A 25,617-nucleotide genomic window follows, 5' to 3' on the forward strand; every position below is an offset into this window, starting at 1 on the left:
TTGAAATCACCAACGTTTCTGCCTTCACCACGGCCCTGCAGCATGTGAAAGCCAGTCTTGTATGTGTTGACTACACTACAGCATAGGACCACAGTAGGCCCTCATCAGTGGCCTGTGTATTATTATAGAACCTTATAGAACTCCACATTCAGTGATAACTCGGTCACAAACATTTTGAAATATAACTAAACCCAAAGACATGTTACAGTGACTCACGTTCAGAAACAGTTTCAACGTGAGATAAACAGTCCATGGAAAGAGATGAAGAATCGAGATAAGCAAGTAAATAAACACACACACAAAGCCCCGCTGCCTTGCCACCCAATTATTTTCCAAACCACGTTACCATCCATCGGTTAGCCCTTTATAAAGTGGTTGGTACAATCTTCTAAATCTCCAGGCTTTTTCAGCGAGCAGCAGCCACAGATGACTAATGGACGCAGGGGCCAGTAATGCATGTCATTTGCAGAGACTGCATGTTGAGCAGGAGAGAGAGGGGAAGCAGCTTGAAGATCCTAATGTTACCTTTTAGTGGCAATTTGAAGATGTTTTTCCCCCAGGAGTGGCACTCTAACACCCACCCCCAGAACCCTCACCACCGTGACAACTCACAGATTACAGGAAACATGCAGATCTCAACACTTCACTTGATAGGCCTTGATAGTTCTCTGAGAAATACATTTTAATTAAATAATTACAATCTTTAAATACTTTAAGCTTTTGGTGTCATCTGCCTGCCTTTTGGGACTAATCTATTGGCCCATTACTCAGCCAGGCAAGCTCGCTCAACCACAAATAAACCATTTTAAATGATTTCAAATAGTATTTGGAGCAGGTTGGGTACAGAGCTGCCATTCCTCTTTGGTTGGTTTTCTTTCACCCGCTCTGTGATGATGTGTTGTGTAATTGAGGAGATCAGTCAGTGGAGGCCTATTGGTGACTGCTCCCCAACTCATTACCAGATGTTGGGAGGTCACTGCTGTTTACACACACACGTGAAATAAACAGTCAAGAGAATAGAAAGTAACAAAGTGGATACATTCATATGGACAAATTCACTTGGTTTGTGCAGGTGAAGAACCTTGAGATTTCATTGTATTTGATGGAAGCTGTGCTGTACAAATCTAATGAATTATAATATTGTTTAGTGCAGTGACAACGATGGTGGTGTTCATTCACTTGGAGGTCAAGGTGGAGGTCAATGTGTTTCTAGATATGGAAAAACAAAAACACTGAGCTTTTACACAACCGCCCTATCTGACATTTAACAAAAACAAACTTAAAGTAAACTTAAACACATGATCTCATATTCGATATGTAGCTAGCTGACCAAACTGTACACTGACTGGTAGTGGTGGGATATCCACAACCATCACATATTTAAGCTCTACATCTAGTCTAACTTTTTATTTATTAATCCCTATTGCTTTGATAGATGCCATATTTATTCATATCCCCTCTTATCAAAGATAAATGAAATCCCACCTTCCTTCAGCCTGACAGGCAGTGTCATCTGATAATGTAAGAATAAATGAGCAGGTTTCTGAACAGGAGTCTGATAAGGATGTTTGTAGAAAACTTGTTGTGGAAACAGTTTCCTATATACACACACACACCTCTGTTTTGCGCTTTGTGTTATTCGCTAAACAGGTTGTGCCCTTTATCCTTAAAGGGTTGCTCATGCAAGGATATAATCGTACTATATTGCTAAATATTGTAATCGCAAACCCACAAATACACACACTCCCTCTTTGAAGGGAACAGAAAAAAAATATGATTTGAAAAGTAACAATATCTAACTTAGTGACAGTTGAAATGACAGCTTGCCTCTCTTGGTTGATGGAGGTTTATACGTGTGTCGTGTTAATAGGCTTGAGCCTGATTGCAATATGCTGAGATAATATATCATTCCATTATTCACACAAACATTCCATTGTGAGCATATGAAAACCTTTCAATGGAGTTCAAATCTCGACAATTCCCCTTCAAGTCAGTATTTGACCGTTGGAGTCACATTGAATCCAGTCCAGCAACCTTAGACCACAGTGTGGACCCTGAAAGGTTACAGTCCAACAGAGTGATGATTGTCCAATCTCCTCCAATAGCAGAGCAGCAGCTTCTTCATGGGAAACGTAGTGCCAAGTGTCTGTGGTACTGAATGTTCCAAATAAATATACATTCTTATAAGGCAGTGTTCCATGTCACATCGGACAAAAGGATCAGGTGGAAAATCCTTTTAATAAGATGGGGATTGTGAAAAGGGGGAGAGCGTGAAGAGAAGTATCAGAGAGAAGCACATACAGTATGTTGGGAATCCTAGTGGCAGAAAAGTGGTACTGCAGCTTCTGATCTACTCAAAAGTTATAGTTAGCACCATTGTCTCCCTCCCCCCTATTTAAACTCAGGACTGCTTCCGAAACATGAAGATGTCTCTGGTCTTGGAGCCTCTCTTGCCCTCGGGGAGTGGGGTGGGGTTGGGTGAGGGGGAGGGTGAGGGTGACGGGGAGGCTGAGGGCTGGGGGGTGGCTGTGCCTCCATAGGGGCAGCTCTGGGAGTCGGGGTGCTCCCCAGAACACTCCACGGCCGGGATGTAGCGACTGTCCCACATCCCTGGACCGCACAGCTTACACAGGTCATGGAGGCTGCACGGGATTCTGGGTAACAGACGGAACTGGTAGAGCAGACTACGGGCCTGGTAGTAGGAAGGGTGGGAGAGAGAAAGGAAGAGAGAGAACGTAAGAGAGAGTCAAGGAATGGAGAGAAAGAGAGCATGTGAGAGAACAAGGGACTGGAGGAGAGGAGTGGCAGTGAATGAGAGAAAGGTTAAACACGAGGAAAACACGTAGAAAGGAGGAAACAGAAGGCAGCGAAGAAGCTATACCTCAAGACTTACAAAACAGCTAACAGTATCACACTTAGTATCATGGAGATTTGAATAACATTTGACTAAATCAATAGCTCCTTCAGACGTGGAAGAACATGATCTAACACAGCCAAAATCAATTAACGTGATCTAATTTAAACTAAATAGGGCTGAGCTGTTCAGACACATCAAACCTGATAGGGGTTCTATAACAGTCCTAACACCTGCATGCTAAAATGTGCTGTTGCTGCTGCAGCAGCACTACTAACATGGCATCCATAAACATACACACACTACCGGCCATGACTCAGAAATCCTCAACATGGCATCCATAAACATGAGGAGAAGACAGAGACACTACCGGCCATGACTCAGAAATCCTCAACATGGCATCCATAAACACGAGGAGAAGACAGAGACACACTACCAGCCATGACTCAGAAATCCTCAACATGGCATCCATAAACATGAGGAGAAGACAGAGACACTACCGGCCATGACTCAGAAATCCTCAACATGGCAGGATCACAGCAAGTATTTCAAGACTCCTTGAGGGCTGGGGAGCAACAAGGACTATTATGCTTTGTTGTATTACAAACGCCATTCCTTTTAAATCCCTTCGGCGCAGGCGATGAGTGTACACTGAGGGGATGAGTTAAGAATTAAACAGCCACCATAGTATGCTAACTAGAGGGTAAAATGCTAGCGTTGCATAACATGCTAGTATAGCCTAGCATAGCATGAGGAAAAGTGGCCCAGCCTTGGATGGAGTAACGCATCGTCATGCTAACGTTACCTTGCGCAGCACCAGCTCCCCGTTCATGTGCATGGAGAGGTTACTGAAGTGGAGCAACATCTGGTCGGTGGCTAACTGCTGCTCCGTCACGTCATCACCGTACAGCACGATGATGGCCACACACGCAAACAGATGGAAGTAGTCCGTCTGAGGGAGCGATAGCGTGTTATTGACAAAGTACATTTATAATGGACTGTGGAGAGCCTGCCTACAGTACAGTTTGTGTGTCTGGTTGTGTCTACATCCAACTCTAATCTCCATAACTAGTGTGTTGTATGAATGATGGTTATACCTATGGCAGGCTATAAACTCCTAACATTGTTACACACAGTTGCTAATACACATTGTTTGATATTGGTGTATGTATGCTAATGTTGTGTGTTTGTATTGTTCTATGTATACCAATTCCACGTACAACATGATAAAGTTGCTCTGTGTACACCAATGCCATGTACAACATGATGATGTTGCTCCGTGTACACCAATGCCATGTACAACATGATGTTGCTGTGCGTATGCTGATGTAAACTTGGGTACCTGGTAGTGTGCCCAGCAGGCCTCCCACATACGCAGGGCCTCTGTGTCGGGGAACTCCCGTTTGAAGCAGAGTAGGAGCCAGCGGTGACAGAACAGCAGCTGTAGGCCGTCCTCCCCCAGCTGGGTCAGGTGCTGGTGGAACCGGGGCAGCATCAGACGCAACAGCTCCCTCAGGTACATCTGGAACGCGGGAGAGAGAGATGGTTAGGGCACTAATGTGGATATGAATGTAACACCACACACACACACAAAATAAAACACGAGAATCACAGATAGCGAGAGAGAAAAGTGTGTGTAATAAAAAGAGAGAAAGACACTTTCTCTGTCCCCTTACCAGTTGTCTCTCCATGTCCTCGTCGCGGGGAGAGCTGATGAAGATGGTGTTCTCCATCAGGCCTACGAAGCACCAGAACGTGTCACTCTCATCCTGCACCTCGGTCAGCAGGGGGGCCACCAGGTCAGACATGCCCTGGCAGTAGCCCATCTCTGGGTTGAACACCGCGTAGTTCAGCAGCACACACCTGGAGGAAGAGAGGAACACCACCACAGACAATATCAAGAGATCATAGTCGCCTCATACTAAGTTATACATATTACCTCATACTAAGTCATACATAAAGTTTTACATACAAAGTCATACTAACCCATCACCCTAACCAACAGGTCGTATAGATGTTTAGACACTGTCGTTAAAACAATCAATTTAGACCAAATCAAATTGTATTTTTCACATGCTTTGTAAACAGGTGTAGACCAACAGTGAAATGCTTACTTCTCATCCTAACTATTCAGAGAGATAAATACACAATGAGTAATGATAGCTTGGCTATATACACGAGGTACCAGTACAGAGTCCATGTACAGGGGTACGAGGTCATTGAGGTAGATATGTACATATAGGTAGGGCCCTATAAAGTGACTAGGTAACAGGATAGATAATAAACAGTCACAGCAGTGTATGCAGTTAGTCAAAAACGTTAAGGCAAAAAGGGTCAATGAAGATAGTTAAACAGTTAACCAATAGCCACCCGGACTAACTATTTAGCAGTCTTATAGCTTGGGGGTAGAAGCTGTTCAGGGTCCTGTTGGTTCCAGACTTGGTGCATTGGTACCGCTTTCCGTTCGGTAGCAAAGAGAACAGTCTATGACGTGGGTGGCTGGAGTCTGATCATTTTTAGGGCCTTCCTTTGACACCGCCTAGTATAGAGGTCCTTAATGGCAGGAAGCTCGGCCCCAGTGATGTACTGGGCCGTACACACTACCCTCTATAGCGCCTTGCGGTCGGATGCCAAGCTGTTGCCAAACAAAGCGGTGATGCAGCCAGTCAAGATGCTCTCAATGGTGCAGCTGTTGAACTTTATAACGATCCGAGGGTCCCTGCCAAATCTTTTCAGCCTCCTGAGGGGGAAGAGGTGTTGTTGTGCCTTCACGACTGTGTTGGAGTGTGTGGACCATGATCAGTCCTTAGTGATGTGGACACAGAGGAACTTAAAGCTAAACAACACTATGGCATTAAAACAGAGTAAGCGAATGAATAAGACAAATATGAAAAGTGGTGAGACAATATTGGTCCATAATAATACATGAGAGTTCTAACCTCCCCCACCCCTACTCTACTTGACCCAGTTACTTTTACCAATACCGAGAACCAGCCATGAGTCACTTAACAGCCTGGTTTTGAAAGCCTTTAGCTCCTTCATTTAGGAAGCTATTAGCTGTAAGTATGCATCAGAACTAGTGCTCTAACAACTTACTGGGAGTCAATAAAGCATGAAAGTCATTAGCTAGCTTCCCCCAGGGTTCAGAATATGATATTCATGTACAATATTACCTCCTGTGCACTGGACTATGGGATAGGAAAGATGAGAAATGGAAAAGGTGAGGAAGAAAGGGAGGAGAAAAGAGTGGTAAGAGAGGAGAGAGTGAAATGTAGAATAAAGAGTGACAGAGGGAAGGATATGGATAGAGATGAGAGGAAAGACAAGTGGTAGGGGAGAGAAAGTGTAAGAGAAGAGAGGGAAATACCCAGACAGAGCCATCTGTCCTGACCTCATGATCTCCACATTGGGGTTGTTCTCTCCCCTGAAGAAGTGGTTGCTGCGGTCTGTTCTCACCACGTCCTTATCCACGGTGAACTGAACCTTCCTCCAGAAGTCACTGTGCTCCTCAGGACTCATAGACAACCTGGGCATGGCAGGGACAGACAGGGGTTTTTACTGGGTTAAATACTGGGGCTACGCACTAATGTCAACCAAACTTAAGGGCAGTTACTCAACTTCAAAAATGTACTTTTAATTTAACCCTTGATAGGATGTCAGGAAAAGGGTAGGGTGAGGATGTTGGGGCAATGTAAACCACTTAAACAACCTATGATCTAACCCTAACCCCCTCCCATCACTCTCTGGCTGAGAACCTGAACACGGAGGACCTGACCCCTACCCTAACGAGCAGAGCAGAGGGGATTTCATTAACACTATTTGTTTTCCATTGAGCCCCGCCAGGAACAATAACACTGGGCCTGATGCAACTTCACGCAACTGTTTACTTTCTGGGTCTGTGTTTGTCTGCCTCTCCCTCGGCGTCTCCTCCCTCACTCCCTTCTCTCTCCCAGTCCCTTGATCCCTCTCTCCCAGTCCCTTGTCCCCTCTCTACCTCCATGCCTCACTCTCCCTCTTCTTCCCTTTCTGGAGAACTGTCAGCAGCTGTACCTGGTCCTGCTACCAGAATCCCCTAATCGTGTAACTCAACATTAACATGTAAGACCACAGAGACACCAGACCTTGTAGAAAATAGATGAGCAAACTGAATCAACTCTCCACAACCCTCTCCTCCTCCAGTGTTTGTTCAGAACAGGTATATACTGACATCTCTCTCCTCTCCAGCAGGATCATCCATGTTTAACATCTTCAACAGTACTGGCTACAGCACAGAACATCAAATCAAACAAGCAATAATTGATTCTTCAAAATGTGACTTATATAAATAATGTAATGTTTTATTTCCATACAGAACTAATTGATTTAATTAACAGGGGCTGGTCGTTAGTCAGGATCACAAACAGATGATTATAAGGGTGTCATACATGTTCATGACAAGTCTAATCAGTTATTATACCTGTATCATAATGCATCATATCTGCAGGCTTTAAGTAGAGTGTTACCGGTGCCACCACCTTTAGAAGGCCGAGACTGTAGTTCCAGGGTCTTAATGATGAGCCAATGGCCCCCGGAGGCTCAGTCAAGTGTTTTTCCATCAGCCTCATCACATCACAGGAGGAAGAGAGCGTCTAATTGGCTGGTTTGGATGACATTTTCTGATGTAATCTAAAGGTTAATACGCCATTCCGCTGAAGACCAGACAATTATCATATCAATTCTGTGCACTCGTGCATCACACCTGTGCAAACATGCACACTGTGTGGAAGCTTAGGTAGCCTAGCGGTTAAGAGCAAACGGCCATTAACCAAATGGTCGCTGGTTCGAATATCCAAGCCGACTAGGTGAAACATCTGCCAATGTGCCCTGGATCAAGGCACTTAACTCGAATTGCTCCTGAAAGTGGCTCTAGACAAGCGTCTGCTAAATGACTCAAATGTCAAATGTAAATGTATTGAAAAAGAAAAAGGATTAGGGACAGACAGACAAGTAACGCTGGGAGGTTCAAATAAATGACTGGTTGAACCCTTTACTCTCTTTTAGTGTGTGTGTGGTGTGTGCATGCGTGGTGTGTGCGTGCGTGGTGTGTGCATTTCGAGCATATTGATAGAATATGAGAGTAGAATATGAGAATATGATTTGATCAGCGATTACATGTTTTTACCCAGGAGGCCTGTTAATTTACACCCAGCACTCCCATAACAACGTTCTGTAATTGTGTCTATTGATTGCTCCATTTGCAAAGTGAAACCACAAGGTGTGTGTGTGTGTGTGTAACAGTTAGCAGGATATGGCTTGGTGCCACCTTATTCCTTTGTATAAATTAACCACATACTGTATGTACCATTGTTATGAATGTCCTTCTTTCATCGAAAACAACACAATAGAACCCCCCCCCACCCACACACACACACGGTCAGCAGCAGTGCAGCTCCCCTGGATGGAGAGCCATTAGTTATAGTAAACCCCCCAGCCACCTACCTCCTCTGCTGGATGTGGTGGTACTCAGAGCGTTTCTGCAGTCTCCAGGCCTCTCTCTCCTGGGAGGAGGAGTCACAGCTGTAGTAGTGCAGTAAGAAGGGCCACACCTCCCCGCGGATGGATGGGTCAATGCCCCCAAAGAAGATGGCCTGAGGGGGGGGACGGAGAGGACATGATCAGCCTGGGTAGTAGAAGTCTAGAATTCAACAATGTTATTTACAGTAACTACACCAGGGTTCCCCAACTGGTGGCCCATTGGCCGAATTAGTGCTGTGGTGGTTTTATTTGGCCCCCCATTTATTGGGAGAATTTTTAAGAAAAAGTTTTTGACATGAGACTAAAAACACCAGGAAATCAGCTCCATGTCATTTTTAGTTAAGAAATCTGTTCAAATATTCCCATGCATAATAGAGACACGTGATCGTATACAAATGTAAGCAAGTTTGTCAGTCTTCCAAGGTCTTATCCCAGCTACACACTCACCTTGCGTAGCTTGTACTCCTCCTCCACCTGTCCGTTGTGGTTGAGGTGTCGGAGCCAGGTGGTGACGTCCAGGCGGCGGTACAGACGTTCCTCCGGGTGGGTCTCAGAGGACGGCAGGGTGGGTCTCCGGATGGAGAACTGCATACATGACTTCTCATCCACTACCTGGAAGAGAAAGAGAGATCGATAGGTGGGGGGAAGAGAGGGAGCGAGACAGATGGGTGTGGGGCAGAGAGCGAGAGATATCAAGGAACTAGCCATTATGCTAACACTGAAATAACATGGTATCTAGCCACAATGCTAACACTGTAGGAACATGATATCTAGCCCCAATGCTAACACTGTAGGAACATGATATCTAGCCCCAATGCTAACACTGTAGGAACATGATATCTAGCCCCAATGCTAACACTGTAGGAACATGATATCTAGCCCCAATGCTAACATGCCTCACCTGGTCTTTGAGCTGCGTCTCTCTGCAGCACTTCCACTGTTGGAAGACCTCAGCCAGCTTGTCCAGACCTGCGTGGTGGAAGTGGAGGACCTTATACTGGCTCTCCCTGCTGGCGATCACCAGCTGACCACTATTACACGCATCATCACTGGAATCACAACATACAGAAACACTGGCTGAAAGAAACACACATACAATGTTACTGCACTGCTAAAACATGGCTTATAACATATACAGCAAACTCTCAGTTGGAGAAGAATTTCAGAAACCTTTCCTGGATTGTCAAATACAGTCATTTTTTACATACATATAGGCCCAGTTTCTGAAGTGACTTTTCATTTTTGTAATCGCTGGACAATGATAATCCTCCCCTTTACCCTCACAGGCCAAACAACACAACTGTATGCAGGTGAGTTGTTATGAGAGTAAAGTTCCTGAGGTCTTAAAGTATCCAGACAACATGACCCCACATGACCCCTGGCTGACCTGAAGAAGAGGCGGAGCGACCTCATGTGACCCAGGTCGACCCGGAACACTCCCCCCAGCTGCTCCAACGCCAGCACCTTCTGCTGTTCCTCCCACCGCATGCCCTGCAATTGGCTGTTGTTCTCAGAGGGAGCGTGGCTGTCCAGGCTGGAGGCGGAGCTAGCCGAATGGGTCATGGACTCGTCGCACAGCTCCCTGAGAAAATGAGGGGGGGGGGAGAAGTTGAGTTGGTTATAGGATCAGATAAACTTACACCCACAACTATTACTGGCTCAATGCAAAACAGACCTTAGATCAGCGTCTAAGGGAAACTGATGGGACCATGATTTTGGAGAATCATTGCATTGCACACAGATGTAATTCTAACAACACATAAGCATAGATATGGCAAACAGGGTACTGTTTGTACAAACATGTACTGTTTGTGACTAGTGTTGAATATCAGGAGTCTATTTTACTGCCCTGTTGTGGTTCCTTGCTTTATGTCCTGGGATTGTTCTGGCTTAGACCATGGGACAGAGAAGAATGCATGGCGGTTACTGTGCAGGGGGGGAACCACGCACATCACACACACACACAGTGCACACAACAGAAACTGTACACACACACACACGTCACAGCGTCTGCCTTCCAATTTCCCCAGTCATTCCCCCACGGCCACTGTTTGTTTCCCCGGCACTGTAACCCGAGCTGGGGGTTCCTCTACTGCGTTAAAACACACACACACACACCTGGGTAAGGGGGTAAATCAAACAATTAACAACCAAAACACACCCCATGACAAGTCTCGGAGAGCCAGACCTGAGAAGCACAGTGACGTATTAATTGCAAATAGGGCCAGTAAACACAAGTCAATCATATGGAAAACATTCACATGTAAATGCTGTTTCCTTGTATGCCGATGGAACAGTATTTCTCTAAGTCCATAATAAATACAAACAGCCTATTGGTCCCATGAGAGGAGCCAGAGCTGGTCAGTTTCAAACTAAATCAATGGTAGTGAATTGATCATGTCTCGGGTTGTCACATACCTGTATATGGGAAAATAATGTGAGATCCATCGAGACAGCAAGGTCTCACCTCATTGGTCAGATTCACTGCCCTCTGGATCATGTATCAAATCATGAACAAGGTCCCAGTCCTGGGACACTACAGCACAGAGGAGTGGGGAGATTCTCTCTGCCTCAATATAAACCTAGTCATAGCAGACCTGGGTTCAAAAACTATTTGAAATCTGTCTGGAGTGCCCGGTGAACGGGCGTTGCAGATTTTGGACTTGTCTATCGGTTCCATTGCAACAGGAAATCTCAATCAAGCCCGGCAGAAGAATTTGAAATGATTTTTAAAAGTATTTGAACCCAGGTCTGCGTCATAGGCCTATTGTATTACATTGAGGTGCTGAGAGAACATACAGAAACCAAAAGTCTCACACTTAATGGTCTGCTTGAATAAAATCTGACAACATTTGATTGATTAAAACATTGCTTCAATAAAGGAATATTTAAACTGCGCTACATGCTAACTACTGTAACTGTCAGAGATATTGCTAAGCTATCTGTCTCTATGGGCTTTCCAGTTAACTAATCAGCATCAACAGAAGGTGTTGAACATGGACCTGTTTTAAATGTCGTCTACTTAATCAATGAAGTGAAGATAGCTTACAGTAACATAACAGTGGGTGCTTACGGAGAGGTTTTAAATGCCATTTACCTCAGTGGATCTCAATTAGCTAATGCTAAATATTCACACTAGTAGCTGATGCTGTTCTCTATAGCGACTACACTATAGCCTATGTATACAGTGTTAGACACAGACTATGCACTGAGTGGACAAAACATTAACACCTGCTCTTTCCATGACAGACTGAATCCAGGTGAAAGTTATGATCCCTTATTGATGTCACTTGTGAAATCCACTACAATCAGTGTAGATGAATGGAAAGAAACAGGTTAAAGAAGGATTTTGAGACGTGGATTGTGTATGTGTGGCATTCAGAGGGTGAATGCACAAGACAAAATATTTTAGTGCCAAGAACTGCAGCGGTGCTGGGTTTTTCATGCACAACAGTTTCCGGCGGGTATCTAGAATGGTCCACCACCCAAATGACATCCAGCCAATTTGTCGACTGTGGGAAGCATTGGAGTCAACATGGGCCAGCATCCCTGTGGAACGCTTGACACCTTGTAGAGTCCATACCCTGACAAATTGAGGCTGTTCTGAGGGCAAAAAGTAGTGTGGGGGGGGGGGGGGGGGGGGTGCAACTCAATATTAGGAAGGTGTTCTTAATGTTTAGTACACTCAGTATATGTCAACAGCATGTTTTGATGGAAAAGCTGTTTTAATGGCATGTCCCTCGTCAGGGGAGCTACAGCTACAAGCTCCCCACCTACGTGATGCTCTACCCTAGGGACAGAGCTCTGGCGTCACCCTGAGAACCAGAGACTGGGGCTCAACCCCCATGGTCCCTAAACTCAATGAATGATGTGGCTGTTGAGCAAGTAGAAGAGACTACACTTCTTGGTGTTCTATTAGATTGTAAACTGTCAAGGGCAAAGCATATTGATTGCATTGTTGTAAAGATGGGGAGAGGTCCGTCTGTGATAAAGAGATGCTCTGATTTGTTTTTACATCACATGCAACCAAACAGTTGTCCAGTCAGGTGCGGCAAAACAAATACCTAGAAAAGCTGCAGCTGGCACAGAACAGAGCAGCACGTCTGGCCCTCAAATGTACATGGAGGGCCAATGTCAATAACATGCATATCAGCCACTCCTGGCTCAGAGTGGACGAGAGATTGACTGAATCACTGTCGATCGTTGTAAGAAATATTGATGTGTTGAAAGTACCACGTTGTCTTTTCAGCCCGTTATCACAGCTCAAAAACCCAGTCCCCAAGTAAGAACAGAGACTGGGAAAATGACTACATGGTAACTCAGGCAAGAAATATGAAACACCTCAAGGAACAACGCGGACTGTGAAGAGACACACACTAACAGTTTTCTTTAGATGTTTTAAATGTAGCTTTACATTTGTGTTCTTATCTATTAGTGTTCTGCATGTTGTCATGTTCTATGTTGTGTGGCTGCTGCTTTTTCAACAGCTAATGAAATACACAAATATGCAACAATTTCAACAATTTTACTGAATTACAGTTCATAAGAGGAAATCAGTCAATTGAAACTAATTCATTAGGCCCTAATCAATGGATTTCACATTACTGGGACTACAGAAATGCATCAGTTGGTCACAGATACCTTAAAGAAAATGTAGGGGCGTGGATCAGTATACCAGTCAGTATCTGGTGGGACCACCATTTGCTTCATGCAGCGCGACACATCTTCATACATAGAGTTGATCAGGCTGTTGAATGTGGCCTGTGGAATGTTGTCCAGGTTCCAGCTTCCAGGAATTGTGTATAGATCCTTGCGACATGGGGCAGTGCATTATCATGCTGAAACATGAGGTGATGGCGGCAGATGAATGGCACGACAATGGGCCTCAGGATCTCGTCATGGTATCTCTGTGCATTCAAACTTGCCATCGATAAAATGTAATTGTGTTTGTTCATAGCTTATGTCTGCCCATACCATAACCTCACCACGAGACACTCGGTTTCACAACATTGACATCAGCAAACCACTCGCCCACACAACGCCATCTGACCGTTAGAGTTGAAACTGGCATTAATCCATGAAGAGCACACTTCTCCAGCGTACCAGTGGCCATCGAAGGTGAGAATTTGCACCCTGAAGTTGGTGAACAGCAGTCAGGTCAAGCCCCTGGTGAGAACGACCAGCACGCAGATGAGCTTCCCTGAGACGGTTTCTGACAGTTGTACAGAAGTTCTTCGGTTGTGCAAATCCACAGTTTCATCAGCTGTCTGCGTGGCTGGTCTCAGACGATCCCGCAGGTGAAGAAGCCAGATGTGGAGATCCTGGGCTGGCGTGGTTACATGTTGTCTGTGATTGTGAAGCCGGTTGGGCTCTGCCAAATTCTCTAAAACAATGTTGGAGGCGGCTTATGGTAGAGAAATAAACATTAAATTATCTAGCAACAGCTCTGGTGGACATTCCTGCAGTCAGCATGCCAATTGCATGCTCCCTCAAAACATGTGTTCTTCACATGTGTTTTGTGAAGAAAAAAATTCCCCAGCATAAGGTGCACCTGTGTAATGATCATGCTATTTAATCAGCATCTTGATATGCCACACCTGTCAGGTGGATGGATTATCTTGACAAAGGAGAAATGCTCACTAACAGGGATGTAAGCAAATTTGTGCACAAAATTTGAGAGAAATAAGCTTTTGTTCATATTGAAAATTTCTGAGATCTTATATTTCAGCTCATGAAACAGGGGACCAACACATGACATGTTTTTATACTAAACAAAAATATAAACACAACATCTAATCAAAACTCTGGGGAGGGCAGGGAAAGGAGGAGAGCTAAAAATAGGTTTTATGTTGTTATATAAATATATTATTGTACATTTGCATGGAAATTCACTATGATTTAATTACCTATGTTTAGGATTCTAACAATTGTACAGGGCAGCAAAATACTTTTGAGATACATTAAGAATTTAAAAGTTTTAAAGAAAAAAAATAGCAATTTTGTCCTACAGACGCACTACATTCAGTGGTTTAGAATACTGTACTGGAGCCATATATAGTTGAAGACGGAAGTTTACATACACCTTAGCCTAATACATTTAAACTACGTTTTTCACAATTCCTGACATTTAATCCCCGTAAAAATTCCCTGTCTTAGGTCAGATAGGATCTTGTTTATTTCAGCTTTTATTTCTTTCATCACATTCCCGGTGGGTCAGAAGTTTACACACATTCAATTAGTATTTGGTAGCATTGCCTTTAAAATTGTTGAACTTGGGTCAAATGTTTCAGGTAGCCTTCCACAAGCTTCCCACAATAAGTTGGGTGAATTTTGGCCCATTCCTCCTGACAGCGCTGTTGTAACTGAGTCAGGTTCTGCCCACAAATTTTCTATAGCATTGAGGTCAGGGCTTTGTGATGGCCACTCCAATACCTTGACTTTGTTGCCCTTAAGACATTTTTCCACAACTTTGGAAGTATGCTTGCTTTCCTGACTGATGTCTTGAGATGTTGCTTCAATATATCCACATCATTTTCCTTCTCATGATGCCATCTATTTTGTGAAGTGCATCAGTCCCTCCTGCAGCAATGCACCCCCACAACATGATGCTGCCACCCCCATGCTTCACGGTTGGGATGGTGGTGTTCTTTTTTTGTTTCATCAGACAAGAGGACATTTCTCCAAAAAGTACAATCTTTGTCACCATGTTCAGTTGCAAACCGTAGTCTGGCTTTGGAGCAGTGGCTTCTTCCTTGCTGAGCGGCCTTTCAGGTTATGTCGATATAGGACTCGTTTTACTGTGGATATAGATACTTTTGTACCGGTTTCCTCCAGCATCTTCACAAGGTCCTTTGCTGTTGTTCTGGGATTGATTTGCACTTTTGGGACCAAAGTACGTTCATCTCAAGGAGACAGAACACGTCTCCTTCCTGAGCGGTATGATGGCTGCGTGGTCCCAAGGTGTTTATACTTGCGTACTATTGTTTGTACAGGTGAACGCGGTACCTTCAGGCGTTTGGAAATTGCTCCCAAGGATGAACCAGACTTGTGGAGCTCTACCATTTTTTTCCTGAGGTCTTGGCTGATTTCTTTTGATTTTCCCATGATGTCAAGCAAAGAGGCACTGAGTTTGAAGGTAGGCCTTGAAATAAATCCACAGGTACACCTCTAATTGACTCAAATTATGCCAATTAGCATATCAGAAGCTTCTAAAGCCATTACATTTTTTGGAAATTTCCAAGCTGTTTGAAGGCACAGTCAATTTAGTGCATGTAAACTTCTGACCCACTGGAATTGTAAGTGAAATAATCTGTCTGTAAATAATTGTTGGAAAAATTACTTGTGTCAGGCACAAAGTAGTTGTCCTAACCGACTTGCCAAAACTATAGTTTATTAACAAGAAATTTGTGGAGTGGTTGAAAAACGAGTTTTAATGGCTTCAACCTAAGTGTTTGTAAACTTCTGACTTCAACTATAGATGCTGTACTGGAGCCATATAGATGCTGTACTGGAGCCATATAGATGCTGTACTGGAGCCATATAGATGCTGTACTGGAGCCATATAGATGCTGTACTGGAGCCAATAATAGCTTAACCATATAGATGAGTTTCAAAAGTGTGAAACAATAATAGCATTGGGAACACGTATGCATGCATGCACACACACAAAGCTACAATACACAGTCTCTCCCACACAACAACATAATGTACTCTCTCACTTTCTTACACTCCCTCTTCCCACTCACTTTCTTGCACACAGATTATTTCTCTCTGCATGATTCCTAGTGACATGTTTCCAGTCCCAGGCCCCTTAACAGTGTCAATTAAAGCTGAGAGCTGTGCTGTTCCAGAGGGGTTGGCTGCTGCCTGTAGGCCCCGACCAGACCACTCTCCATTCCTCTAATCCACCCAGTTGACACACAGCCCAGTACAACAACCCCAGGAGCAGGGAGGAATCAAAGAGAGTTTCACACAGACCCAGGGAGGGAGAGGGGGTGAAGAGGGGAGAGGAAGTACAGGGAGAAAAAAAATGGAGATTGAGTTAAAGAGAAACATTAGCGAAGGATAAAGAGAGAGAGAGAGCGAGAGAGCGAGAGAACGAGTGAAAGAGAGAAAGAAAAAGAGAGAGAGCGAGAGAGAGGAAGAAAAGGTTAGAGGCAGTGCAAGAGAAAGCTGCCAAGTCACACACTAACTGCACTTACAGTGTTAAATGGACAAACACACACTTCAAACTCCCTCATCCTGGGCTGTGTTTCTGGCCAAATACCTCTGTGTGGAAACGACCTCTGAGGGATGTATAAAGGAGAATGGCCATAAGGTCAGTACAGCAACATGATAGTGGTTTAGTCCAGATGGTTTAGTTGGTTGGAGCAGAGTGTTGGTAGAATTCCTGCATGGACCACATAATGAATGTGTGTGCTAACTGCTAACTCCTAACTGCTAACTCCTAACTGCTAACTCCTAACTGCTAACTAAGCGGCTTTAATTGAATCGATTTAGCGAAGGACAATGTGTGTGTTTTGGCCCATGTTGCCAATAAGAACCTTGTAACCTTGTAATTGTCTGCTTTAACAGCCCGTTCTCTCCTACAGTGACACATCCAGCCTTGGGAGGCAGTAATAGTTAACAAATTCTAATTTACAGACTTGCCTAGTTAAATAAAGGTTTAATTTAAAAAAATGCTGTGTGAAGTGTGAACCTCCCCCAATGACAGTAAGAGTACACTTATCCCCTTCTCTGTGGCTCCACCATGTGGTAGGTTTGGCCTATTACAACTACCTTGATCTGGTGAGAAATTCTGTCTTGCGAGGTGAGAAACTGGCATCTGGAGTGTAGGTTCAACATGATTCAAGGTTATAGCCGGTAAACACGGACGACCACTGCTGCTCTCTCTCGCTCTCTTTTTAAAACTCTTTTATAAAGTGGTGGGGAAACGATCAAATCGCCAGTTACCTAAAATATCCATAGGATATTTATGCAAATGGTTGCAGGTTCTTGTTGGCATTCAGTTTCAAATATGTATTTAACAAGTTGGATGCTTCTCTACCCAAATAATTGGAAAAGCATTTCTGTCATGTGCTTATATGCTTAAACTATTTCAATATGTCTCCACTGCGAGATAAGACACCAATATTCAGCGTCTGAACTGACAGACTGGATTCAATACATACATAAATTATAAATACCATGGAAACTACAGCTCCATTTGTGCCCTGCATATCAATAGCTAACTTGCATAGATAATTCACACAAAATCCAACTGATAATAACTCACCAAAACACCCCATTCATATCCATGTCTAACACAAGTCACAAACAAATACGTGCACACAACAGACCTGCATTCAAATACTGAAATCTTTGAAATACTTTTATTTGCATTAGCCTGATTTTTTCTATTGGTTTAATGATAACATGTAAACTCAAAGCCCTGATAAAGTATTTGAAAGGATTTAAATTACAATATGAACCAAGGTCTGTATTATCCACACACACAAGCCCATCCCCTCCCAGCTCACCTGCTCTCGTTGTCCAGGAACACAGAGCCGCTGCTCTCAAAGAGGGACTCGCTGACGGGCGACAGACAGAAGGGTGAGGAGAAGGTGGTGTCTGAGTCCGAGCCCATGGTGCTGTCCCTGCTCACCTCGTCAGCCGACAGCTCATCCCCCTCATCCGTCCCAGACTGGGACTGCTGTTGCTGGGGAGGAGGGGGCTCTATGCTGGCCTCCAGACCCAGGCCCCCTCCAATCCCAGTTCCGTTCCCAATCCTCTCCTCCTCCTCCCGGTCCTCATCTTCCTCCTGGGCAGGAGGGTGTCGGGAGTGGGGCCTGCAGGTAGGGTTAACATTAGCGTTACCGTAAAATGAGGATGAAATTCGACCAGATGGAAATTAAGGAAACAGTGTTCACCTATATTACGTTCAGGCTCAGTTGTCAGGATACAAGCAGTTATCACAATAAAACCTGTTACCGCGATGCAAGCAGTTATCACAATAAAACCTGTTACCGCGATGCAAGCAGTGTTCACCTCACAATAAAACCTGTTACCGCGATGCAAGCAGGTTATACAAGCAGTTATCACAATAAAACCTGTTACCGCGATGCAAGCAGTTATCACAATAAAACCTGTTACCGCGATGCAAGCAGTTATCACAATAAAACCTGTTACCGCGATGCAAGCAGTTATCACAATAAAACCTGTTACCGCGATGCAAGCAGTTATCACGATAAAACCTGTTACCGCGATACAAGTCGTTTTCACGATAACACCCGTTATTGCAATATCACCAGCTACAGAAGTCCATTACGTTCCCTTCCCCCCACTCTACCTGCGGGGCCTGCGCCGAGCGTTCCTGCGGACAGGTGAGCTCTCTGGGGTGATGTAACGCAGGGCCTCCTCGTCCTGTCTCTGGATGCGGGAGTTGGGAACCCAGGTTAGGATCAGAGTGGTTCCCAGGCTCTCATCCTTCTCCATGTGCACACACAGGTACCCTGAGGAGAGAAGGGAGTCATGAGAGAGATGGAGAAACATGGCCACAAACACACAGGAACACAGACAACAACACACACACACGAGAACACACACTCACCCTGATGAAATCATATCATCAGAGGATTGGAGACAGGTTGAGAAAGAGGACACACAAGAAAACACAAGAACCGAAGTCACTTGAGAAGATCACACTAAGAGAAAAGGATCCCAGAACCCAGTCAGTTCTCCTCAGGACAAACCTTCTTCCTATGAACCAGAAGTCAGATAGATAGATATACCAAATCTGGAGTCAATCTGACTTCTGGTTCATGGGAAAAATATTTTGGCCTGAGAACTATAATATATTAGACATCTATAACCTTAATAAGTTGATACACAAATATACTGTCCATAGCTAACATACCATACCATGATGGAAGAGGTGACAAAGTAGTGGCATACTGTACATGGAAACATTACTAGGTATGACACAAAACAAGTGAGGCAAAGAGGAAGTAACCTGAAAAGAAATAAGGAGATCTGACTCATGAACAAACAAGGAAATGCAGAGGTGAGAGACAATGAACCATACAGTCTCATATCTCTCAGGTGAGAGTTCATCGGTACATGGTGGAAAGAGAGAGAGACACTATAGGACACACTGGGAAGAGAAGAACAGCAGAGGAATAGGTGAACGCTATAGTCATAGCTGTGGCCTGTTCAGGAGGATGTAATGTTACAGAACATTCAGATAGAAATGTATGGTGTAGAACAAATATGATTGTCAGGTAGAATAGGTAATCGTGTTAGTGCTATTCATTACATTTCTGTGATGTTCAGAATAGTTCAGCTCACTGAATACACCCCAGGGTTGTATGTACTAGGCACCAAATGCAAGAAAACGGACTGAAACAGGAAGGGACTGCCTGAACTTGTCCGATAAATGCTTTTCTCCATTGCAAAGACGTTCGTTACGGTGTGCCCTAATGAATAGGACCCTTATGTAGGGGACTCTTAGACAGCTATATACTGTACCTGGGTGGTGTTCGGGCAGGCCCGGGAGGGGCTCGGCAGGGTGCACACACACATTGTTCTTGGAGAAGATGATCTCTCCGTCCAAGCCATTCCGCGAACCCGCCGACCCTGGGTTAAAGGTCAGGAGGTCCGAGGCCTTGGAGGAGGCGCGTCGCAAGAGCCGACCGAGAGACATCTACACCGACACCAGGACTCTGCGCCCATCCTCTGGGGTGGGGGGAGGAGGAAAGGTGAGAGAGGGGGACAGGTATGGAGAGACAGAATCAGGTCAGAATGGAGGACATGGGGCACTAGTGTTTTACAGTATGACATTTACCTATTCAAATGAACAAATCATATATAGAGTGCCTTCAGAAAGTATTCAGACCCCTTGACCTTTTCTCCATTATGTTACAGCCTTATTCTAAAATGTATTAAATTGTCTTTTCCCCTCATCTATACACAATACTCCATAATGACAAAGCAAAAAACTGTTTTTTATAAATGTTAGCTAATTTATTAAAAATAAAAACTGAAATATCACATTTATATATTCTTCATTTTACTTTTAGGTTGTGCAATACGCACAACCTAAAAGTAAAATGAAGAATATATAAATGTGATATTTCAGACTCCTGCCACTGAAAAACATCCCCACAGCATGATGCTGCCACCACCATGCTTCACTGTAGGGATGGTGCCAGATTTCCTCCAGACGTGACGCTTGGCATTCAGGCCAAAGAGTTCAATCTTGGTTTCATCAGACCAGAGAATCTAGATTTTTTTGTATGAAAAGAAACAAATAGAGCTAAGCACAGGCAAGATCCTAGGGGAAAACCTGGTTCAGTCTGCTTTCCAACAGACACTGGGAGACAAATGACCTTTTCAGCAGGACAATATCCTAAAACACAAGGTCAAATATACAATGGAGTTGCTTACCAAGACGACATTGAATGTTTCAATGTGGCCTAGTTACAGTTTTGACTCAAATCTACTTCAAAATCTATGGCAAGAATTGAAAATGGCTGTCTAGAAATGATCAACAAACCAATTTGACAGAGCTTGAAGAATTTTTAAAAGAATAATGTGCAAATATTGTACAATCCAGGTGTGCAAAGCTCTTAAAATGTCCTAACGTTTCTAAAAACATGTTCTCACATTGTCATTATTATTGTGTGTAGATGGGTGTGAAAAATATTATTTTATTAATTTTTAATTCAGGCTATAACAACATAAATCGAGGGCTGTGAATAGTTTCTGAAGGCAACGTATATAGTCATACATGGCAAAGCTAACTCTTTTACAGGTTGAGCTTTCATTTAAAGGCAGTGACAGACATTTGTACTCAAGTTACACTGTGATGTTTGTACAGTATTAGTGTGTTCTTACCCCGACAAGTCAACCCTGCCATGCAACAAAAACTCACAGTTAGTGTTTTCCTATGCCACGTCAACCATCTTGACTCACACACTTGGCTCTGTTAGTGTAGGCGTGTGTGCAAGTGTGTCCCCCACCTTGAATAAACACACACACACACACACACACTACACAAACCTGGTCTATCCTTCTATGTGAAATCCTAGTCTGTTATTAGGAGCTAACAGATGTCAGCATCTATGGCTATTCTCAACATGTCACACAACTGTGCACTATGACTGCTCTCACATGCCAGACTCATAGCTTTCACAGCAGCTGATGAGAGACTACACTATGACTAGTCTCATGTGCCAGACTCATAGCTTTCACAGCAGCTGATGAGAGACTACACTAGGACTGGTCTCATGCCAGACTCATAGCTTTCACAGCAGCTGATGAGAGACTACACTATGACTAGTCTCATGTGCCAGACTCATAGCTTTCACAGCAGCTGATGAGAGACTACACTATGACTGGTCTCATGCCAGACTCATAGCTTTCACAGCGGCTGATGAAAGAGACTACACTAGGACTGTAAACAAAATCATTTTGCTGTTCACTCCAGTCAACCTTTCTGCTATGACTGGAATTGGCCACTAGCGCTACTGGCATATCAGTGTTGGTCCATACTATGTAAGTTCCTCTGTGCGACCCTATGATAATGTAGCCTAGTTCCCTATCACTACAGTCTATGACATCGAACACATTCCCAGTGCCCCACTACTCCTGAATGTGTGGAATGTTCCCTCCTTTTCCTCTTCCTGAGAACCCGGAGTCATGACCTGTGACCCAAATGGCACCCTATCCCCTATATGGTGCACTACTTTAGTCCAGAGCCCTATGTGCCGAGGTAGAAAGTACTGTGCTACATAGAGAATAGAGTGCCATTTGGGAGGTAGCCATGTTTACCTTCTCTGATTAACTCTATGCCGCATGACTTCCTGTTAACAGGGCTTCAGGGTGAAGTTTCCCCTCGGTAAAGATCTAGGATCAGCTTCCCCTCTCCCAATTCTAACAATTTGTGGGGGAAATGCAAAACTGACACAAGATCAGCATCTAGGGGTAACTTCACCCTACTGGCTTATCAGGACTCGGACAGGAAGTCTTCTTACCCGGAATCCGGGCAAGGCCAGTGAGTATGTACTGTAGCCTGGTCCCAGATATGTTTGTGCCGTCTTGCCAACTGCTATGGTCTTTGGACTGACAATGATCATAGGAGTTGGCAGGGCAGGACAGCACAAACAGACCGGGTACCAGGCTAGGGAGAGTGAGTGAGGTACTCATTTGGCCGGGTAACACTTTACAATGATTAAGTTTCTCTCTTAGAACACTGCATGTCCACACTATTCTTCAGAACTACAACCATCCTAAAACCACTCTGACCATAGCGCTGAGCTGCTCACCTAAACATTTGCATGGTAACTGCTTACAGAACAAAGCCAATCCATTGAATTCACTTGCAAATGAGCAGTAGTAAACCAGGCTGAACTCACTATACCAGGTGTTCAGTGTCAACTATACCCCCCTGGACCTTCCATCCTCACCTCAGCAGATTAAAGCTACATTTCATAGTCCATTCTTCTTCTGATCGCCCCAGACAACAGCTACCCCTAACCAGTTGATAGACAGTGGAGATCTCCACCAAAACAGCGAAGTTAGAGGTTATTTGGTGGTAAAACAACAGCTATAGCCAGTTCTCTGTGTGTATCCATAGCCTGAGGTTATTCTGGTCGGTATGATAGCAGCAGGGCGAGAAGAGGTCAGAGTGTGATATGATTCCATATTCAGCGTATGACTAAGCAGGGAGCCTGACTGATATAGCACAATGCTCTCTCCTTCTTCCATGCTGTCATCACCTCAGTGTGTGTTCACACATTGCCTTGTCTCCTCCACTTTAGCCTCGGTCACCTCACACTGGTCCTACTGTAGCATTCCAACAATGGAGACAGCTTTCCAAAGAACGTGTTACTCTCCTGTGAGTGTGAAGTCTGCATTCGGTCATCATTTTTTCTGTAGCCATTAATCTAATTTAGTATTCATCTCCTTCTGCCTTGCTGTATGGAGATGTTTTGTCAGAAAAACATCAAACAAAACAGTCCTAAGGATTTTCTGAGACAACCAAACGTTCCCCAATGAGATTACAGAGCGAGTGTATCAGTACAGTATCCCACTGTGTCCTGCCAGCCTCAATGACTATAAACGCAGAGGATTCCAGTGCCTCAGATCAGTGTGTCCAAGTTCACCTCCGGGCCACGCTAACAAACTTGTCAGGCTGCTGACATTTGAATAGAGGAGGCTTCCATAATGAACTGCCTCTCCTGTTCATCTGGATCGTGACACCAAACCACTGCCTCAGGGGCAGCTAAAGGACTTTAAATAACCACATGGACTCTCAGTGAGTTGCAATCCCTCAGGCTGACTCACTTCCATGAGCAAAGAGTCAATAGACTATGTATCAGACACAGACAGAGCAATAAGTATTCTGTTTACATTAGACCTAGTAAAGTAGAGCTTGAATGGAAGTAGCCTAGGTGAGACAACTCGAATGGGAGCTGAAAATTGTTGGGTTAGCTCACCTTTCCAAATCACATTCACAAAGCATAGGCCTATAATTTGATCCTGTTATAGCTATAAACTGATAGATATGAAGTCAATGAGATAGCCATATGTACATTTTAGCTGTAGGCTATCAATAGCCTACGCGACATAGTAACGGAGGAGTATCCTCAAGAGTGGCGTCCCGTCCGTGATGACGAGGCTACATCAACTATTGACACATTGTACCAATGACAGGGAACATCAATTTGACAGGAGAGGATGGAGCAGCGGAATTCTCGCTGCCGCACCATTATTTTTCACGGGCCCGGTCCTTCTCCTGCCTCTCCGACATTGCTATCGGTTTGGCCGGGCAGGGATTTTATCTGTAGTTAAGCCTACCATCACGAATACATATTTTAGTCTAGTTGTCTGGCCTATGTCCTCAAATTTCTCCCCATCACATGCAGTGCACATCCCGACCAACCCGCATAGTTCGCCAAAGGAATAGCCTAGCCTAGGAAATAAGGGGGTCGTGTAGGCTACAAACAGCATAACCTTATCCATAATAAACGAGGTCGTTTGATTCTTTCTCGGTCATCGGTGTACACCTGTGCGAGCAGTGGACTTAATAAATAAATGCACACTCAAAAACACAGGCGATGCGGTCTTGCTTTCTCACCCTCTGTCCCACCCGAGACTACTGTCTTTGCCGCTTATCCATTCCGGAGCGATGTTTATGGTGGTTGTATCCGTGTAGTTTGAGGTCACGTCTTCGGTATTTTGTTACGCGGTGTGAGTGTTTGTATCCGTGCGGTCTTTCTCTACCGCACGCGGAGCTGCTATGTTTCTCTAACCCAACCCCCAAATTCCTCTGCTTCCGGGATGGCAGACTGGATAAAGGCTGCTTCTGTGAATGCACGGACCAGTCAACTATTAGGATCGCCTTACATTTGGAAGTATGTTTGTCTTATTAGCAAAAGCAAATGATCGTCAACACACCACAATGATATATCTAAGTAAGGCTGACCTTTTATCATAGTATGACGTTTTAGAGGTCAATGCCGAAAGCTTCACTGCAGTTGGCTGATCCCGAACTCACATGAGCATTATCAGGACCAGTGGAGCTGGAGTCGGAGCATCATGACGCGGATCTCAGATGTCCCGCTGGAACTCTTATATATGGCAGGTAAACCACTAGCAGCAAGGACAGACAATGAGCAATAATTTAAACAATAAACAGCACTTTTCAAAATTACTATTTAAAAACAAGGTATTTCGAGGGCAATGTTTTAAACAATAACAAAAAATAATTTAAAACATAAGCTAACATAACCATATTACAGGTATGATATTTTGTACAATTCAGAATAGTTTACAATATGTAACTGTATTGAGCTTAACTGCACTGAGTTATAAGGAAGATGTTCCAGATGGGAAGACTATTTTTATTTAACTAGGCAAGTCAGTTAAGAACAAATTCTAATTTACAATGACGGCCTACCCCGGACGACGCTGGGCTAATTGTGCCTTGCCCTATGGGACTCACAATCATGGCCGGAAGTGATACAGCCTGGAATCGAACCATGGTCCGTAGTGATGCCTCTAGCACTGAGAAGCAGTGCCTTAGACCACCCTCGGGACTATGAAGTAGATTAAGAAAGAGATAATTGACTGCACATTCAAACACTGAGTGGTGACAGCTCACTAATAGGAGAACACGAGAAACAATGCTTAGCTTAGGAGAAACAAACCCAGAGCTATCAATTGCCTTTAATGGTAACAATGTGGCAATATCACTGGAAGTCATTTGA

At 44.2% G+C, this 25,617-nt stretch overlaps 1 protein-coding gene across 1 annotated transcript; it reads right to left on the bottom strand.

The window, feature by feature from the left end:
* Window positions 1–24,699, bottom strand: LOC139401930 (TBC1 domain family member 16-like). The gene is made up of 13 exons (XM_071145948.1): window positions 24,486–24,699; window positions 19,874–20,080; window positions 18,696–18,858; window positions 17,887–18,195; window positions 9,756–9,950; window positions 9,264–9,417; window positions 8,816–9,028; window positions 8,333–8,481; window positions 6,246–6,380; window positions 4,531–4,717; window positions 4,197–4,376; window positions 3,660–3,806; window positions 1–2,692 (listed from the first exon to the last, which is right to left on the bottom strand). Exons 2-13 carry the CDS (start codon window positions 20,046–20,048, stop codon window positions 2,402–2,404), a joined length of 2,298 nt encoding a protein of 765 aa, XP_071002049.1. The 5' UTR covers window positions 20,049–20,080; window positions 24,486–24,699; the 3' UTR covers window positions 1–2,401.
* Window positions 24,700–25,617: the final 918 nt, after the last annotated feature.

The sequence above is a fragment of the Oncorhynchus clarkii genome, unplaced genomic scaffold (genome assembly GCF_045791955.1).
Source record: "Oncorhynchus clarkii lewisi isolate Uvic-CL-2024 unplaced genomic scaffold, UVic_Ocla_1.0 unplaced_contig_716_pilon_pilon, whole genome shotgun sequence".
NCBI lineage: Eukaryota > Metazoa > Chordata > Actinopteri > Salmoniformes > Salmonidae > Oncorhynchus > Oncorhynchus clarkii.

Excerpts from the sequence above, each read along its gene's own strand:
- LOC139401930 (XM_071145948.1), bottom strand. The coding sequence starts at position 20,048 with ATGTCTCTCGGTCGGCTCTTGCGACGCGCCTCCTCCAAGGCCTCGGAC. Across the intron at positions 18,196-18,695 it reads GCTCGGCGCAGGCCCCGCAG|GCCCCACTCCCGACACCCTC; the intron begins GTAGAGTGGGGG and ends CCCTACCTGCAG. Across the intron at positions 9,951-17,886 it reads TTCCTGGACAACGAGAGCAG|GGAGCTGTGCGACGAGTCCA; the intron begins GTGAGCTGGGAG and ends TCATTTTCTCAG.